This window comes from Corythoichthys intestinalis, chromosome 10 (genome assembly GCF_030265065.1).
Source record: "Corythoichthys intestinalis isolate RoL2023-P3 chromosome 10, ASM3026506v1, whole genome shotgun sequence".
Taxonomy (NCBI): domain Eukaryota; kingdom Metazoa; phylum Chordata; class Actinopteri; order Syngnathiformes; family Syngnathidae; genus Corythoichthys; species Corythoichthys intestinalis.
Window position 1 is genome coordinate 27,249,476 of NC_080404.1, and position 19,545 is coordinate 27,269,020.

At 39.5% G+C, this 19,545-nt stretch overlaps 1 protein-coding gene across 1 annotated transcript in view; it reads left to right on the forward strand.

Annotated features, from left to right (window-relative positions):
- Positions 1–19,156, forward strand: part of tnfaip3 (tumor necrosis factor, alpha-induced protein 3) — a 33,870-nt gene extending 14,714 nt beyond the window's left edge. Inside the window, exons 3-9 of the mRNA XM_057848502.1 lie at positions 6,514–6,704; positions 6,793–6,934; positions 9,660–9,830; positions 12,490–12,670; positions 12,934–13,883; positions 14,639–14,847; positions 14,984–19,156. Of these exons, the coding sequence (XP_057704485.1) occupies positions 6,514–6,704; positions 6,793–6,934; positions 9,660–9,830; positions 12,490–12,670; positions 12,934–13,883; positions 14,639–14,847; positions 14,984–15,265 (2,126 nt within the window). The 3' untranslated portion in view covers positions 15,266–19,156. The remainder of the gene's footprint in view (positions 1–6,513; positions 6,705–6,792; positions 6,935–9,659; positions 9,831–12,489; positions 12,671–12,933; positions 13,884–14,638; positions 14,848–14,983) is intronic.
- The last annotated feature ends 389 nt before the right edge of the window (positions 19,157–19,545 follow it).

A 19,545-nucleotide genomic window follows, 5' to 3' on the forward strand; every position in this document is an offset into this window, starting at 1 on the left:
TGTTTTCTGCCATACATATTTATATGTATATATATATATATATATATATATATAGATCTATAGATCCTGTGGGACTTCCAGATCCAGACAGACAAACTGGTGATGGCCAACCAGCCTGACATAGTGGTGGTGGATAAACATCAGAAGACAGCAGTAGTGATAAATGTAGCAATCCCGAGCGATAGCAACATCAGGAAAAAAGAACATGAAAAGCTGGAGAAATATCAAGGGTTGAAGGAAGAGTTGGAGAAAATGTGGGGAGTGAAGGCAAGAGTGGTGCCAGTAGGGATCGGGACACTAGGGGCAGTAACCCCCAAGCTGGGTGCATGGCTCCAACAGATACCAGGAACAACGTCCGACGTCTCCATTCAGAAGAGCGCAATCCTAGGGACAGCTAAGATCCTGCGCAAGCTCCCAGGCCTCTGGGTACCGAACGAGTTTCTGACGTAATGTAACCCTTACTTTTCGAGGCTGCGAGTCAATCGGGTTACAATTTCTTTGTGTAGATTATATTTACTCCGTCTTCTCTACTATAATGAAGACCAACACTGTAGGACAGTAAGAAACGTCAACGGCGCGACAACGTAGCCGCCGCGAGAACGCAGTGAAACGCGGGTGTTAAAGTCAGCCAATGCACACCAGTCGCAGTGCGGCCGCATGTTAGACGCGTCCCAGAAGCGGCTCAACGCGATGCACGCGAAAACAATGGCAGAGTTTATTATTTGACGCGAGACGCGGCCCTCCTGCGTCAATACTACTAGCTAGCAGACCGGAAGTCACTTGTGTAAAAATACGGTGGATCTGGTCGATTTTCAAACTAATATGCAATTGTAACCCACTTTTTGAGTCCATCAGATCTCTTGAGTGGTAGACCGGGGCACAGTTGACTTGTCTTTGTTGATTTACAGTCTTCTCTGCTATAATAATAACCAACACGGCCCCATATTCAATACAAAACCCTCCTACCACAACAAAACAAGTAGGAACTAATATTCACATAGGAACTAAAGTTATACAACATAAAATATACAATATAAATGAATACTACATCACAATTGTAAAATACAAACACATAGTAAAATAAATAATAGCCCATTTAAATAGAATAAATTGAAATGAGCTAAAACGCCTGTAATTAAATAACAAGAATAATATACAGATCCTGCTTACACAATTAAATTTATTAATTTCTTTGTGGCGCTTTAACTTGAGAAAATCCACCAACAAAGCTTTTGAAAACCGTCCATAAGAAAAAAAAAATCATTGAGACATTTCATTTGTAAAATACATGTTAAAATCTTTGTCATTGGGATTGCTTTTCTCTTTAGCACAGGACTTCTTTTTTCTTCTTGCTTTCAGAAAGAAAGCTGACCAATACGCGGGGTCTGAAAGGCAAATTGTTGTTGGATTATTATCTTTAAAGACCTGCTACTTTTTGAGCAGAATTCTAGCTTTGTATAGGCTACTGTTCCTATTGTTGAAAGCACAAAAGTGTGTAATAAACAACTAGCACATTTATATTTTGCATTTTGTTTTCTTACTGCACCGAAAATGAACCGAACCGTGACCTCAAAACCGAGGTACGTACCGAACCGAGAGTTTTGTGTACCGTTACACCCCTAATATATATGTATATGTAAATGATCAAATAGATGGAGCTAATTATTTGACAATAAAAAAAATAATGTTTAGAATTTGCTAATTTATGTCTAAACAACATATTGGCTCTTGTACTAACAGGGGACAGAAGTAATACATGATTTATGAACATAATATTGTCCTTCACTATCCAATATTATTTGGAATGAATTTGATATTGTGACAACACTGGTTGAGAGAGAAGCCTGTAATTGTTTATTTACTTTCACATAGCTTGGTTGACCGTTAAAGGAGAAACTCCCCGTTTCTGCTATCAGACATGTGAGCGTCGTATAATTACACAATCTCGCCCACAGCACGGAAACTCCCCACGCTCCTTCTTCCGTGCGTACGTGTGTTTGTGTGTCTGAGTGTGTTTACAGTATACTGTAGGCTAATTATCTGAGCATTTTCATTCTCATTGTGCACATTTCCTTGGTTATTAATGTCTTTTATTTGGATAAAAACATACTTTGTCCATTTGTCGTGATCTTTCCCTAAACCCTTGCTTTCCTGTCACTCCATTGATAAATCTGTTAAATAAAAGTGTAACGAGAATTAAGCCGTAATTTACAAAAACAGACTTTTTACAAGGACGAAGTTAAAACATAAGTTCTGCGCCGTAGTTACAGAAATACATCAGCAGAGGGTGTTGTTAGGTGGTAATGCACGTCAGAATATAGAGGCGATGATTAATTTCACAATCATTAGTGATTGTTCTAGTAATTGTTGAATCTTTTCTTGTCGTGTTTTTTGTATATAAAAAGGTTCGTTGTGCCGTTACAGTCCTTTGCTGGGTAGAAGCCATACATCACAGCACATGAAAACGTTGATGCAGTTTGCCTCTATTGAGACGTCTAATGGCGTCTAATGACGTCTTAGCTTATTTTTGTCACGTAAAAACGCTGTCCAGATCCATGATCATCCTGCTGGTGTTCTCAGATTTATCAGACTTATCAGATGTTGCTCCCGAAGCTTGCTTCCCGGTGAATAAGCGACACGGAATACAAATAAATGTATTAAACTTAGTTTGATTGCTGGCTATTCGTATCATTTTCTGCCCAACAGATCCATAATTACACTTTATTTTGCACATTGAGGTCTAAGAAGATGTGGATGTGGTGTAAGACAGAGAGAAAGGCTTATGGCCACAGGCGTTCAGATTCGTAGCTTGGACTATGCGGTTTATTGGCATAAGCTTCGGCAACTCATCCTTCTCAACATACAATTGAACATAGGTATCAAATAGTGAAAATACAACAAAAATAATGTTCATTTATCTCAATAATGTTCACAAAAAGAAACGTGCTTCAATCTGTATTAATGAGGCCTTATTCTTTTACAGTTAAACAACAATGCAAAGAGAACTGGCATTCACAAATTCACAATCAAAATAGATATGCAAAATACACACAAAACTTACTTAGACTTTGGTCAATCTCTATTTAAACATTTTAGCTATTCGTTTAGCTCAACAAATACACCGGATGGCAATGTTTAGTCACAATATACAAACTATGTTGCTGGGAGCCATTATCACGTGTCTTAGCTTCTCAACATACAAATAAACACAAGGCACAATGGACCGGTACTGGGGATAAAAAGAAAACTACGGCGTCAGTCAAGGGACAAAACGCACTCATTGGCTTGATCTCTAATTAATTTAAAACTCGCCATTGACACCTTGTGGCGTATTTAAATCACTAAATTGCATAGTTAAAGAGTGACACTGTGGAAGTACGGCAGCGATGCCATGTGACACCACTACCCTGCGACATAACAACAATGGCGAGCTCCTAGTTAATTTTTTGGTTTAAAATTTTACAAATTTTATTAAAATGAGATAATTTAGAGGCGTTTTAATATCAAATTATTTTAACTCGAACTAACATTTATCTTTTAAGAACTACATGTCATTCTGTTCGAGGTTCCCTTTTATGAATTAGGCTCTGTTATTATAATCCAACAAGGTTAAGATACTCAATTGAAAAGAATCCTGTGTGTACATGCAGTTTCCCCATCATGACTTATTTTTGTCATTGACCTTTGAGATTAGATTGACTAGATTGTGACGTCATTATTGGGCTACCCATATAATAGACATTTGTTTGTCCAAGAAATCAAGCAAACCATTTGTTGAGAATAACTAAAGAATGTTCTGGACTGGTTTAATTCAAAAAGTCTGGAAATGGAGCGAAGATGATGATAACTTCCAAAGTTGAGGCTGAAGGCGAGCGTTTGAGTTGCATAAGTACTTACTGCATAGTTTATTGAAGTATTGTGTTGTTATTGAAATACATTTCCAACTGAAAACTTGATGAGACATTTCCAATGACTGAAAATAGGTTGATTTACCTTAACACAGTTCAACAACAACTGCATCCTCACACCAAGCGACTGGACCTGGCCAACCCCGAGTTCTGCTCTAACCCTCATCATCGACGAACAGCAGATGACACCAATCTTGTACAAAGTCAATCCACAAAAAGCCCCTGTTCCTGACAGGCTCAGAGGCAGGGTGCTCAAGGGTTGCACCACTGAGTTACTAGGCGGAGTTCTCAACAGGCTGTTTCTGCTTTTCCTGGATACTGGTTGCAGCCTCAACCAGGGGAAGGAGTCCAAAATCATTCCCATCCCAAAAAAACACATGCAAAGGACATGAAAGACTACAGACCAGTGGCTCGGACCTCCGTGCTTCGCAAGTGCATAGAGAGAACGGTGGTAGTCCAAGTGCCTGGCATGCTGTCCTACAAACTGGACCTTATCCAGTTTGCATACAGAACGTGATGTGGTGTAGAGGATCCAAGTCTCTCACTTTTAGACACTATCACAAGAAACTTGGACACTGCACACCCGCACACCAGGATTTTATTCAGGGCCTTCTCTGCTTTTAACACTGTAAAGACGAAGATCCTGCTGCACCGCTTTCTTGACCTTTAAGTACAGCAACGTTGGTTTTATGGATAAACAACTTTTTACCGAATAGCAAAATACAGTATGTGGTTCACTACGCACAGCCCTGTCTGTACTGGACAAATGCTGTGTGATCAAGAAGGCCATTCTGATCACAGAGGACCTTAGAACAGAAATCTTTAATTCCTTCTGCTCTAACCATCCTGATTAATGTGAAATGACGCATTTCACCTCAACACGCCCTTTTTGAGGCACTTGTAATGTATTTTTAATTCTTTTTTTTTTTTTAATGTATTTATGTATTCATCCATCCATTTTTAGTAAGGGTGTAACGCTACATGTATTCGTATTGAAATGTTTCGGTACTTGGCATTTGGTTCGGAACAGGAGCGTACCGAACGAGTTTCTGACGTAATGTAACCCTTACTTTTCAAGGCAGTGAGTCGATCGGGTTACAGTTTGTTTGTGTAGATTATATTTACTCCGTCTTCCCTACTATAATGAGGACCAACACGGTAGGACAGTAAGAAACGTCAACGGCGCAACAACATGGCTGCCGCGAGAACACAGTAAAACGCGGCCTTTAAAGTTAATCAGCGAATGCACACCAGTCGCAGTGCGGCCGCGTCTTGCGTCCCAGAAACGGCTCAACGCGATGCAAGCGAAAACAACAGCAGAGTTTATTATATAACGCGAGACGCGGCCCTCCTGCTTCAATACTAATAGATAGCAGACCGGGCAGACCGGAAGTCACTCGTGTAAAAATACGGTGGATCTGGTCGATTTTCAAACTAATATGCAATCGTAACCCACTTTTTGAGTCCATCAGCTCTCTTGAGTGGTAGACCGGGGCACAGTTGACTTGTCTTTGTTGATTTACAGTCTTCTCTGCTATAATAATAACCAACACGGCCCCATATTCAATACAGAACCCTCTTACCACAACAAAACAAGTAGGAACTAATATTCACATAGGAACTAAAGTTATACAACATAAAATATACAATATAAATGAATACTACATCACAATTGTAAAATACAAACACATAGTAAAATAAATAATAGCCCATTTAAATAAAATAAATTGAAATGACCTAAAACACCTGTAATTAAATAATAAGAATAATATACAGATCCTGCTTACACAGTTAAATTTATTAATTTCTTTGTGGCGCTTTAATTTGAGAAAATCCACCAATAAAGCTTTTTAAAACCGTTCATAAGAAAAAAAAATCATTGAGGCATTTCATTTGTAAAATACATGTTAAAATCTTTGTCATTGGGATTGCTTTTCTCTTTAGCACAGGACTTCTTTTTTCTTCTTGCTTTCAGAAAGAAAGCTGACCAATACGCGGGGTCTGAAAGGCAAATTGTTGTTGGATTATTATCTTTAAATACCTGAACTTTTTGAGCAGAATTCTAGCTTTGTATAGGCCAACTGTTCCTATTGTTGAAAGCACAAAAGTGTGTAATAAACAACTAGCACATTTATATTTTGCATTTTGTTTTCTTACTGTACCGAAAATGAACCGAACCGTGACCTCAAAACCGAGGTACATACCGAACCGAAATTTTTGTGTACCGTTACACCCCTAATTTTTAGTGTGTAAAATGTGTCTTGATGGGAATGTGTGAATGTCCCCCATCGGGGACAGACAATAGAGTATTGTCTTCTAATGGAATTAAGCACCTTGAATACCACCCCGGCAATATTACCCCTCCACACACACACGTAGTCCTGGCAATGCTCCCAAAAACCAACAACAAAATAACAGAAACAGAGTTTCATTCAAATGATTTTTTTCCACTTTAATCCATGGGTTAAAAGAAAAATGATTCTAGACCAAATGTGATATAGGAAAAAAGTTGTAACTCAATGAGAAAAGACAGTTTTACGACAGACAAAAAAATGGTACTGGTACTTCGTATAACACTAATGTTATAATGTATGTGTTTATCAAGGAGATGGCAACTGTTTGCTGCACGCTGCCTCCCAGTACATGCTTGGGGTCCAGGACACCGACTTGGTCCTCCGGAAAGCCCTCCATGGAGTTTTGAAAGAGACGGACACAGGCGTCTTTCGGGCACGGTTTCAGGCGGAACTTCTGCACTCCCAGGAGTTCACCCAGACGGGCCTCCGCTACACCACAATGGTAAAAAGCCATATCTGGGTACAAAATGATAACATTCATATTTTTACATAAATCAACACGTTGCTTTAATCTGGTGCATGGTTTTCAGAACTGGGAGGACGAATGGGAAAAAATTGTAAAGATGGCGTCTCCAGTCTCTAGTAGCAACGGCCTTCAGTTTGACTCACTGGAGGACATTCACATCTTCGTCCTGTCGAACATTCTTCGAAGACCCATCATCGTCATTGCAGGTATCCAAAAAAATTCATCAAACAAGAATCCAGTCGCTTCCATCTGAACTTTGCAGAGTACTATGGCATACGGTAGAGAATAGAAAATCTACACACAGTGACATAAAGAAAAATATTTTTAGCAAGCACATTTGCATCTTTTTATTGATTTGGTACCAGGTTAGAAATCACTAGGGCAATTGTGTCATTAGGATAGTGATATCTCCCAGAGGGTCTTGCAAACACTGTATATGGATATAAAAAGTAAATATACCAATAACATCACAGTTTTCTTGAAATAATTAGGAAGTTTGTGTCAGTGTAGTATGAAAATACATTCTTAATACGCGAATACTAAAAACAATTTTCAATATTGTGATAATGTATATAAATATTATAAGCAAAAATGTCTTGTTTTTGTCATAACATGAAGAAAACTACAGTAATTTCCCGAATATAACGCGCACTTTTTTCCCCCAAAATCAACTTGTAAACTCATGGTGCGCATTATAAACGGGTACATGGATGGAGACAGAAATATATATGTATTACATATATATATAAACCGATTTTTTTTCATTGACACGGCCACGTTGTGTTGAAGAAACGTATGCGGCGACCCGTTGCCGACCATTACGGTACGTGACGTCCCAATTTTGTTTCGGTAATACTTCACTCTAATCGACCGAATGATTTCGTCTGTGTTAAATCCTGCTTTTTTCACTCTTCATAAAGCACAGAATTTAGTTTCTTGAACTCATTTGAGTCGAGGTTTATTGCAGCTCCGCAATTCGGGCCCTAACAAATGTAAGGACACACACTTCCTGTGTCCGTCAACTATATCGGTCCCTCGGGAAACTCAAACCCAAATAACAATAGTGCTTTTTGTTACTGTCGTGTTGACAGCGATGAGCACTCTCGGATTTCCGACTTACGTTCTCACTTTCATTTTACCGTATCAATCCATGGAAGAAAGATTTATTCATCATGAGGAAACGAGCAAGTTATACAGCAGCCTTTAAAAGAAAAGTCACATCTGTTTTCTTTTCTCCTAGATTCTGGTAAGTTGGAGAAGTTGTCAAATCATATTATTACCGTAAATATTGTCAGTTTACGGTAATGTGTTGAACTACCAATGTGCTATGCTTGTGCTGTGTTTCACCAGTCAGTAAAATGACATCTCTGTATCTGTACACGAGCTCTGTTTTCTTGTATTCTTCTATTTATTGGTGCTAAAATTAGGGTGCGCGTTATAAACGGGTACAATAATTTTCCCTAGATTTTACAAGTAAATTTGGGGTGCGCATTATACACGGGTGCGCCTTATATTCGGGAAATTACGGTACATCACTATTTAAAAAGGGGAAAAAACATGAATTTGGGGGAGTAGAAATATTACAAGAATGAGGTTAAGGTTACAAGAAAAAACTTAATTTTTTTTCAAAATATTTAGAGGATAAAGTTGCAATGTATGAAAAACGCAGTTTTTTGACAATAAAAATTGAAAATAATACAATATTATTAAAAATAGTCTACATTTTGTCAAAATATTTGCACAATTCACAATGAAAAAATTTAATTGAGAATAAAGTCTCAATATGCAAGAGATCCTAGTTTTAAAGTAAAATATTTTGATAGTCTGCGATTGGCTGGCAATCAATTCAGGGTGTACCCTGCCCGTAGTTAGCAGGGATAGGCTTCAGCATCTCCGCGACCTTAGTGAGGATAAGCCGCATGGAAAATGAATAAATAAATATTTTGATAGTGAATTTAAAACCTTTGAGAAGTCATTTAAAGCAACACTAGGGAACTTTCAGTTTTGGTCGATTTTAGCGGCACAGGTGGACAGAAGCGGTAGTGATTTGCTTCAAGGAAGTATCGTAAAATCCTGATCTCCTGGTCTCCTGCAGTTGGATTGAAAGACGTTTCTGTTTCCAGCGGCTGTGTGAAGGATAAATAGTGATTAAGTAATGAATCCAGTTTGGCTAAAGAATATCATATGACGACGTTGAACATAGAAAATGTTTGATTTTGTACCGTATTCCCCCAACGTTTATCGTTTGAGTGTCCTTTTATGCTGTTTGTATTTGCGCGAAAGTGTTTGCATCGACTTTTGACTTCATAACGAATGGGGAAAGGGGGGAGTGACGTATGCCGTAAAGCAGTTAGCACATTTGTAGTTTTTTTGTGTGGCAAGGTTCCTGCCACCCTCCTCAACGTTAATTAGTGACGGTGAAAGCGATACAGACACCCTCAGGCCATAACCGAGGTGTCATTCAACTAGTTGTCAGTGGACATGTCATCACAAATGTTATGAAAATGAAAATATTTTATAATGGTTGAAAAGTTCCCTAGTGTGGCATTAATGAGAATAAAGTCAAAATATGGTATTTTATTTTATGTTGGATTAAAATTTAAAGAATTTGAAAATAAAGTTTTTAAGTCAATATTTTTTAGCAAATGAAATTTGTGACGAAAAACCCATCATTTTGGATTGCAAAGTTGTGATTACTAAAAAACTGAAATATTAAACATACAACCATTAAGTCATAGTTTACGAGAAAAGTGTTCATATTTTGAGAATAGTAAATCACTTTATTAGAAAAGCAGAAGTGCCAGATCAATTGCAAATAAAAATTTGATGGCAAGACAACCCTGGTTGTCAGGGGCTTTATTTGAGGGCTGCTGGAGTTTAAAAGAGCTGTTGTTTTCCTCTACTAAAAAAGTTGATTTTTTTCAATAACAGACCAGGTGCTGAGGAGTATGAAATCTGGATCAACCATCTCCCCCCTCAATGTGGGCGGTATTTATCTCCCGCTGCACTGGCCGCCGGCCGAATGCTACAAGTACCCCATCGTGCTGGGCTACGACTCACAGCACTTTGCGCCCCTCATCACCATCAAAGACAGCGGCCCTGGTAAGAAAAACACGTCTGCTCGCCGGGGAAGAGGGCTTGTGTTCTAGGCTTGTAAAAGGGTGAATAATATACTCTAAACTCCGCTACATTTCCATGTGAAGTTGAACTGGTTGATTTTGGAAATATTTCAATTTGGAAGGGTGAATGAGAATGCATCAAATTCCAGCATAATTCAGTGATACCTCGACATACGATTGCTTCAGCATACGATCCTTTCGACATCCGACAAAAATTTCACTCATCATTCGTCTCGACATATGACGGCATGCTCGAAATACGACGATTTATTACAGCGTCGCTATTTCATTGTTTACCCAAAGGCAAACGCATGGCGGATTTCCTTGTGAGAGAAATCAACAAAAAGGTTAGTGCAGGTGGTGAAAAAAGGAAACAGGTGACACTTATCTTTGAAATTAAGAAGGAAGTAATAGAAAAATATGAGCATGGTGTGCGCGTCAGTGAACTGGCTCGACAATACGGCCGGAATATGTCTATGATCTCGCGGACGGCTCTCATCATTATTATTATTATTATTATTATTGTGACATCGGCAAGGAAGTCGCCAGCTTCGTCAGATTTTAATCATTTATTTCAGAACTTGTGCAACACTACACAGCAACTGTCCGCCGGAGCCGACGCCTAAACAAAGACGCAAAGGGAAAGTAATACCTTCCCACTCCGCCGCAACTCTCTTACTCTCGTGAACAGCATGCAAAACTCAACCGCCACATTAGAACCCAGTTCGTTACATTATTGTTATATTATTATTATTACGGTTCTTTTTTTTTTTTTTTGTTTTGCTATGTGTAATTGCTAGTTGTAATTGTACCTGCAGTATTTATTAGGGATGTCCCGATCCAGGTTTTTGCACTTCCGATCCGATACCGATATTGTTTTGCACTTCCGATACCGATACTGGCCGATACCGATACCGACCTATCTGAGCATGTGTTAAAGTTTAAAGTTAAAGTTTAGCTTCCTTACTTAGTTGTCAGACTCATGTTAAAAAAGGTTTTAGTACCCCTTGATAACAACTAGCCAGCTGAATTAGGTGAGTTTGAATAACACACAACGATTGGTAACAAGAAACTGACCTGTTTATTCAGTGACAAACACAAAACATTATAAATAACAAACAGAAATGGCATAATCAGTCAGTAAAACGTGCAAATAATATTGTAAACTGTCTTAAAAAAAAGCAAAACACACCAACAACCTCAGTGGAAAATCCCCCAAATCCCCCAAGCTGTTAGGTGCTTTTAATGTTGCTTTTAATGCATTAGTTACAAAAATTGTATAAAAAGCCTCTCAGGTTTAAATAAACGACTATTTCAGTATCAAGTTAACATTTTAAAACAGTAAAGTCCCCATTCTGTGTCAGCAGCTTTAAACTACATGCAATTCATTTAATTTTGCGAATCAACTGTTAAAGTTGTTAAAATTGCTCTCGTTATTCCATAATTTCCCTTCTGTCTACTTTCGACATGTGAAAGTTTTAAAACTGTTTTGAAGATAGATTCAAGTCAAGATTTTGCCGATTTAGGAGTATTTTAGATAAAAAAGTAAATTAGGTTCCCTTGGAAGGTTCACAGCAGCCTACTAGGGAAGTCTCCTGCTTTAAGATGGCGGCCGTTTAGTTTTCCATACTTCAATGTTGCTAACGTAGTCGAGTCTGTCGTGTAGCATCTGGTTCTATTTACATATGATATCTATTATCTCCAGTAAAACGACGTTGACGTAGTTTGTTGCGGCTGTCAGCAGAAGTCAGGTATTCTTGTGTTTTTTATCCAGCGGCATGAGTTGAGCTAAAGCCGTGAGTTGAGCATTGGCATTACCCGGGTCTAAGACAAGTTATGTTTACTTTGCGCATTGCGTCCCGAAGACCGCGCTGTGTATTAGTTCCGCTTTACTTGACATATTTCAATAATCGGAATTTGGATGTTTGTGAATCGTTCTCGAATCTTCAGTGGCCGAATCGTGTGTTGGATGGTGCGTCTTTACTCACGTGAGATAATGTCTCGTCATCCAGAATGAATTCTTCGGCAATGACTCTTGTTATTCCCTGGGCTTTGGGACTGTCGAGTGCCAGTTTGTCACGCATAGCAAAAGTTTCTGCCAGTGTTAGTTGCGTAGTTGCGTAACCCTGTAATTGTAATATAGGCCTGGCAACGACATATGTGGACATTACATTTGGTTTACCAAATGTTAATTTGCCAAATGTTAATATTGAGGTTTACATGGACCAAAATGTGATGTCCACGTGATCGTCCATGAAACATATGTTGGCACCAGGTTTTTATGTGTTTTTGTTTTGTAATTACCAAAAAGTTGCTACCCTTATAAAGGGTTAAGTCAACAATCTATTCATTTATTGACAATAAACATGGCTACAAAGGTATGAATGCTTGATTAATATATTACCAATCTCCTGCCAGAATTAAATTAAATTTAAAAGAATTACAAAAAAAGTTAAAAACAAAAAAAAAGTCCAATCCCCAAAGGTATTTTCCCCAAACCACTTTTAAGACTACTATTTAGAGCAAACCTTCACTTTTATAAGGGATTGCCTTTTCTCATTTTATATTCCCTTAGTGTTTCCAACTTTGCCAGCATTCCACAACTGTCATAAATATTGTCATTTTGTTTATTTCTGTCAAAGAGATTCGAGCTGTGCCACTGATCAATCCTGGAAGAGGAGGTTTTGAAGAGCTGAAAGTGCACTTCCTGATTGAGAAGGAGCAGCAGCTGAAGGAGAGGCTCCTCAAAGACTACCTATTGCTCATCGAGATCCCTGTCATCGGTTTGGGATACGATGCCACACGCATTATCAACGCCGCACGGTACTTTAATTCACGAAGTTGATAAATGGTTAAAAAAAGTGATCTCATTTAAAGAGGCTTTTATTCCAATGAAGTAGAAAGGCTTGATATGATGAGACCAGAGTAGAAATATTTAAAGAAATGAGTAGCACTTCCTGAGACCAACTTTAATTTCATAGTTTCATTTTGAAGTAGCACCCCCTCTCACAATCATAAGCTGCTTCTTGGAGGTATAGCATATCTTGAATTGTGCCTTTTAAGTGAAACCGTCTGTTGTCTATAAGGCTGGACGAGGGCAACCTGCCCGAAGACATGAACCTGATGGAGGACTACTTGCAGCTTGTCAACCACGAGTACCAGCGCTGGCAGGAGGACAAAGAGCAGGCATGGGCAGCCCAGCCCCAGCGGCCTCCACCCTTTTCCGTCTCGCAGCTTTCGCTCATCGAGATCCGCTGCGCCACGCCACGCTGTACATTTTACGTGTCAGTGGACACGCAGCCACACTGCCACGAGTGCTTCGAGAAACGCCAGGCCACGACCGGTACCAGAATAGAAGGCCTGGTGCACACCAAAGGCGGCGGCTCGGACAGCAGCGAGGGGAGTTCCAGAGGGGGACGGAGCAGCAGCCCGCCGTCCTCCTCGTCCAGCCGGCTGGTGGTGCTCTCCAGCCCGCGCTCGGCCCCGCCGCCCACTGCGCCCAGCCTCAGCTTGTATAGCGAAACGCACGCCATGAAGTGCAAGACCCCCGGCTGCCTCTTCACCCTCAGCGTGGAGCACGATGGACTCTGTGAGCGCTGCTTTAACGGCAGGCAGACTCAGGCACCGCCCGGAGCCGGCACAGGCCCGGACGCCATAGCCTCTCACACGGTTGCGGCCCAGGGTCCCGGGTGGAACCAGTGGGGGACCCGTGGGGTGGAGACGGAGCGCTGCAGCATGTGCAGGCAGGAAGCTTTTAGGACATTCAACGGGCTGTGTCCACCCTGCATGCAAAGACAGCAGGTTCTGGAAGGGGGGGAGTCGCAGCCCGTCAAGCCAAGGACCGAGGCCTCATCTTCGGCTTGGAGCCAGCCAAGGGACCCCGAGCGGCCTTGCCTCACTCTGACGCCGGGACATGCCTCCGCCTGGCAGACCCCCCTCGCCAGGCCCTGTAAAAGATCAGGTTGCCAGTTCTTTGGGACGCCGGAGAAGTTGGGTTTCTGCACTATCTGCTACGTAGACTATCAGACCAACCACCGTAAGTGCTTTCCCAAAACGTCCTTAATCCTTACTTCGTGTGTTGTCTGTGCATTCCATTGTAATTTGTCCATCAAAAATCAGGAGATTAGTTATTTTATTTGTTCATTTAACACAAAAATGTTGCCTAATTTTTACAATGCAGTTTTTGCCTCAGGTCATTAATATGATATTGCAATATATTTTTAATGCAGTGGTACGTAGGCTTATAAGGTTTCTGAATAATAGAACTGAGTTATGAGCAAAAATTTGAGGTACAAGCGTGCTTCAGGATACGCTGCTGCTTGAATGAAGTAGAACACTAGAGTAGCACTCTGAGGGAGAAGTTCAAGGGAAGAAATTCACAGGGGTCTGTGACCTTAGACCTCACTTCCCTAACTTTTTATCATCTGTTCTGTTTCATATTACAAACATATACTACATTTTTTATAATAATCCATTTATTTAAACTTTAAACACAAGCGTATAGAATCGAATACATAACCTCCTCCTTCCTTATGTTTCACCTACTGACGGTAAAAATTGAGCATTTAAGTTTGTGTGTGGCAATTCATCGATTTGTGAATGAGAATGTTCAGCACATAATTTTCAAAAACATAAAAATTGTTGTGCTTATGGAAGTTGTAGTATGTTATGGTTCTGGGTGAGCGGGAGACCCAAGAGCAGAAAACTGGTAGTAGTAACAAAACTTTATTGTCGGATTTGATGATGAATAATACATGTATCTTATCAAACCTGTATGTGTTTTTGTGGCAGACCTGACACCACCTCCCCCAGCCCCGCCTCAGAGCAGGCACGCCGTGGAAGCCGGCTTCCAAAACGCCACACGGTGTCGCGGGCCAGGGTGCGGCGCGGTGGGCAAGGCTATGCTGGAGGGCTACTGCGACAAATGTTACGTCAAAGAGCAAAGCGCACGACTCAACCAGGTCACGCACCGCACGCCACACTCCCCTCCTCCTGTTATGGTAGGTACCACTTCATCTTTTCAATAATAATGTAATTGTCATTTCATTTTTAAATACTGTAAGCAAAGGTAAACAAATGTTTTGAAGTCGCATTTTCGGTAACCTAACTTTGAAACTTTGTCACATATGTCCTCAGCGCGACCGAGCCACCAAACCCAGATCCACACAGCAGTCACAGACACAAACGCAGACGCAGTGCCGGCGGAGCGGCTGCAGCAACGTGTCTCCGGGCTGCACGGATCTCTGCCCTGAGTGCCACACGCGGGGCCAGGGTCGGGACCCGGGCCGGCGGGCGCAGGCGCCCAAGGAGAAATCTAAGCAGCGGTGCCGGACGCAGGGCTGCGACCACTACGCAAACCAGGAGAAACAGGGCTACTGCAACGAGTGTGACCACTTCAAACAAATCTACCGCGGCTGAACCGAGGAGCCTCTCTCGTTCTAACTAACCAACTAACTAACTAGCTAGTGACTAACTAGTAACCTTATGGCCTGAAAATCACCCCCTCATCCACATAACTCTTTCCTCCCCCGTGTAGAATGTGAAGCGAGTATGCGTGTGTGCACGTGGGGGGATAAGTGAATGTGTGCATGTGTGCGCGCGAAGTAGACATGGCCTCCACAATACCTCTTTGTGCAATTATGACCATCCGACGAGCTGCGGCCGCACGTGTACAAAATGTATTTAGAGGTACCTGCCCACTCGTGCCGGAAGCAATGATTGTACATCAACCGGAAGCATCTGACTTTTCTTTATATTATGATTTGCCTTCTAGAGCCAGTGTTTCCCAACCTGTATTGAGTAAACTGACATATCTTATGGAGGATCTGAAGCCACACCACAAAACAATAAGTGACGGGACTAAGTTCTGCCACAAATAATAAAAAGCAGAGTTTAATTGACGCTTCCCTCGAGAAAGCTTATAAATCCACCATCCTAGAAAAATGGGAAAATGATAAGTGAACAAAGATATAATTACTATTAAAATATAAATAAAAAATAATAATTTTCTGACCAGTTGAGTGATATTGGGAAAAAAACAAATGTCTTGTGGCCAAGTGGTTGGGAATCACTGTTCTAGGCCACAGCCAAGGATTTCTAGCCCTCGTCTGTCTGTCTGTCTTAGGATTCGTTCTCCAGGGTATATGAGAGAGAGAGTGGAAGAGTTGTGACCAATCAAAATTTAGCCCACCTCCCCGGTCCTGAACGTTCACTGTTCTTGCCAAAAAAAAAAAAAAAAAAGCTCTTACAATCAACACATTGTCATCGCACCTTCTGAAAGTCATTTATGTATGTTACTAATGCTAAATGAAATCATGTCTTTCCAAACGTACATGGGAATTATTTTGGAAAAGTACATTTTCCGATGTCTCCTGTAATGCACTCAATGGAAATGTTGACCAGGGTAGAGATTTGGCCAAAAGTGGCTTGTCTCCTTTATATTACGTCACATTTATAGGACAAGAATTTCATAAAATGTTCATTGCTGGATTATTGTTTTCAATTAGTCGTTTATTGCTCAGTTTTCCATACCTAAGAATCATTTTGATCATTTGACTCAGCGTTGCAAGACAGGGTTAATACAAACTTTTACTTATTGCAGTAACAAAGTAACTAAAGTTCTAATCTTGTAACTAAATCGTAATCTCCTGAGGATAAAATTATAGTCTTACAAGAATGAAGAGTTTTTTTATGAGAATAAAACCGTTTTTTCCTAGTAAAAACAAGTCTCCTGTTAACAAAGCTGTATTTTCTTAGAATGAAGTATAAAATTAATAATGCATCATTTTTAATGTATTTTTTTCGAGGATAAAGTTTCAACTTTTTTTTTTAAAAGAAAATCCTAACCTTACAAAAATGTAGACGTATTTTTTCAATATTCAAGTTTTCATAATGAAATTTTACGAGAATGCAGTTGTAACTTTACTAAAAGGAAGTCATTTATGGGGAAATAAAATCATAATGAAAAAATGATTTATACTTTTTTTTTAAGCGTATTTTTTGGGGTATGGAATGAAGCACTTTCCCACAAATGGCGACTAAATTTTGACGTAAGCCTTATTTTTTCTCAAAATTTTGTTGAACTTTTTTGTTACAAAAAATATATATTTTACTGACACATAGTAAGGGGGGGAAGAAGTTGTTTTCTTGTAAATACATTATTTACAAAAAAGTCACTTATAAGAAATATGACTTTATTGTTGTAAGACCGGATTTTTTTCTGAAAACGCAAATATCACAACAACAAAAAACTAAGATATAATCCTTACATCACTTTAATTTTCCTTTAACATATTTCTTTATTCATTGCAAATGATAATAATAATAATAAACTTTATCAGAATTTCATTTTTGTTTGACATGCCAGTGCATCAAACATCTATTTTCCCACTATTTCAGCTTCGCACAGAGATTTATTCCAAATGCACTTAGTATGGAGGGGCTGTAGTAAATATACTGTGCAGTTATAATATTGTTGGGTGGGGGGAGATCCCCATGTACGTGTGGACTTATGTAACTCTATGTTTAATATTAAAGAGTGTAAGACAGACAGGGCAGGCCCCTTCTGGTTGTGGTGCTACATGCACAGAAAGCCTTTCCACTGCAGCCAGTGGAGACTCCATTCAGCATTTACGTTCTACCTTTTTAAAGCCCCACTTACAACAGATCAGTTGCCTTGGATGTTGTTTTTTGCCTGTTTACGGACCACTTAAGCACCTATATCCAGACCATATGCACGCACACACTTACACGTAAACAAACAGACTTAACCATTTGATTGCCTACTTGGTCTGGCGCAATGAATCTGAATGTGTTTGTGCTGCTGCTGCCGCTGCAACAGCACAGTATTGTAATGGGGCTGATCCTCCTGAAGTTTTGCCTTTAAGACGGACCAGAGGAGTCTGATGCCCGGATCAGCACTCTCATTTATTTTTGTTATTCTAACCCTCCTGTTAAATCTCGCCAAAATGTTAAGGTAATGTTTTAACGTGCTGAAACACGTGAATTATCCTCATTGGTGAGAGGCCATGGATGAAATATTGATTAAAATTGTTATAATTTGAGTTAATGTTCCAAAAAATTCAGAAATTACATATAAACAATGGAAATTAAGATTTTTGTTTTATCTGTAGACACATCCCAGGTGAGCTTTGAACCAGCATGGTTTTATCCAGAGAAAAGCGTTAACAGGAGGGTTAAAGTGCATTTGTGAATATGGATCTGGGTCTGTACTGTAGGACCTTCTGACCTGATGCCTCATCTTAAAACACACTCGAAGACGTGTGGGTCTCAAAACTGACATTCCTGTTTTGTTTTTTACTTGGAATTTTTTGGGTGTTAGTTCCAGATCTATTTTAATAATGCTTTGTTTTCCTTTTTGGTGTTGTTTTTGCCAAAATAGCGCCAAACAGTTCTTGTTATACCTCCTTAAAAACGGTCGCCTCGGATTACAGACATCGCAGCGCTCTGATTGAAACTGTGGAACACCCCAAAGTCAAACACTTGAAAAGTCTAGATAGTGGGGGGGGGTTCTCATTAAAAATGTATTTCTGTTTATTTAGTTTGGAATATTTTTGTATATTTAAACATTTGCAATTCAAAAAATGTTAAAATTAGTTACTCAGAAACACCATCTTGCGTAGTTGATGGTCACACTGTCATATAGCTCCACATTCTTTCCCACAGATGTGTTTTATTTTTTAAGAATGGCTTGTGTTTGACTTTGAAGGTTCCGCTGTATCCCCCCCACTCCCAAACGGTGGCTATTTAGTCACCAGAGCGCAAAGTATCTCCGTGTGCAGGCCAAGTCTGCCTTCACATTCAAGTGTAGTGTGCGTACACTATAGATCTCCGTGTGCTTTAATGGCCTCCAGATCCACCTTAATCCAACTAAGACCAATAAGTGTATGAAAAAAAGGACTTGCACTTAGGGATGTGTAACAAACATGCAAGTTTTTCTTTGTGAGACTTGACAATTGAGAGAGGAAAAAAAAACAAAAGCCTGGTTTTATTTGTTAAGTATTTATTCATATCAAGATATGTGTATTGTGTGATTCAATAATTATTTATATGTTGTCCTGAAATGAATTATTTTTATTAAGAAATTTGAATTCTGTTTACTGTGTTTTTTGTGTGGGCTCATTGTTTCACCCTACTTGCGTAATGCTTTCAGTAATAGTCATGACTCATCAATACTACATGCACAAATAGAGCAACTATAGGCATACAGCTGTTCTCGTACTTTTATACCAAGTACCAACATTATGACCAATAGTAACTTAGTAAACCTAAGTGTTGACACTCAAAATGGTGGAAGTTCAATTCCAGTAACTTCAATACTATTATTGTGAGGTAGTATAACATTATACATCTTTTGGACATAAACGCTGCTTTAAAAATGTATTGTACACATACGTAGATGTTTGTAATGACACTGGTTGTAGAATCTGAAGTATAAAAGTTAAATACAACTGAATTGCACAACACATTTTCTTTTTGCTTAAAAAAAGATTGCACAAGAAAACAGGCAATTTACGCTGAAATTAGTTTTTTGTTTTGTTTTGTTTTTTAAACATTACATTAAGCTGCAAATTATTTTTCAAACATTGCATGTAATAGATTTGTTAAAATAAACAACTGGTCTTTTCACTCAGCGTTTAAATCAAGCCTATAAAAATAGTCATCAATGTCATTTTTAG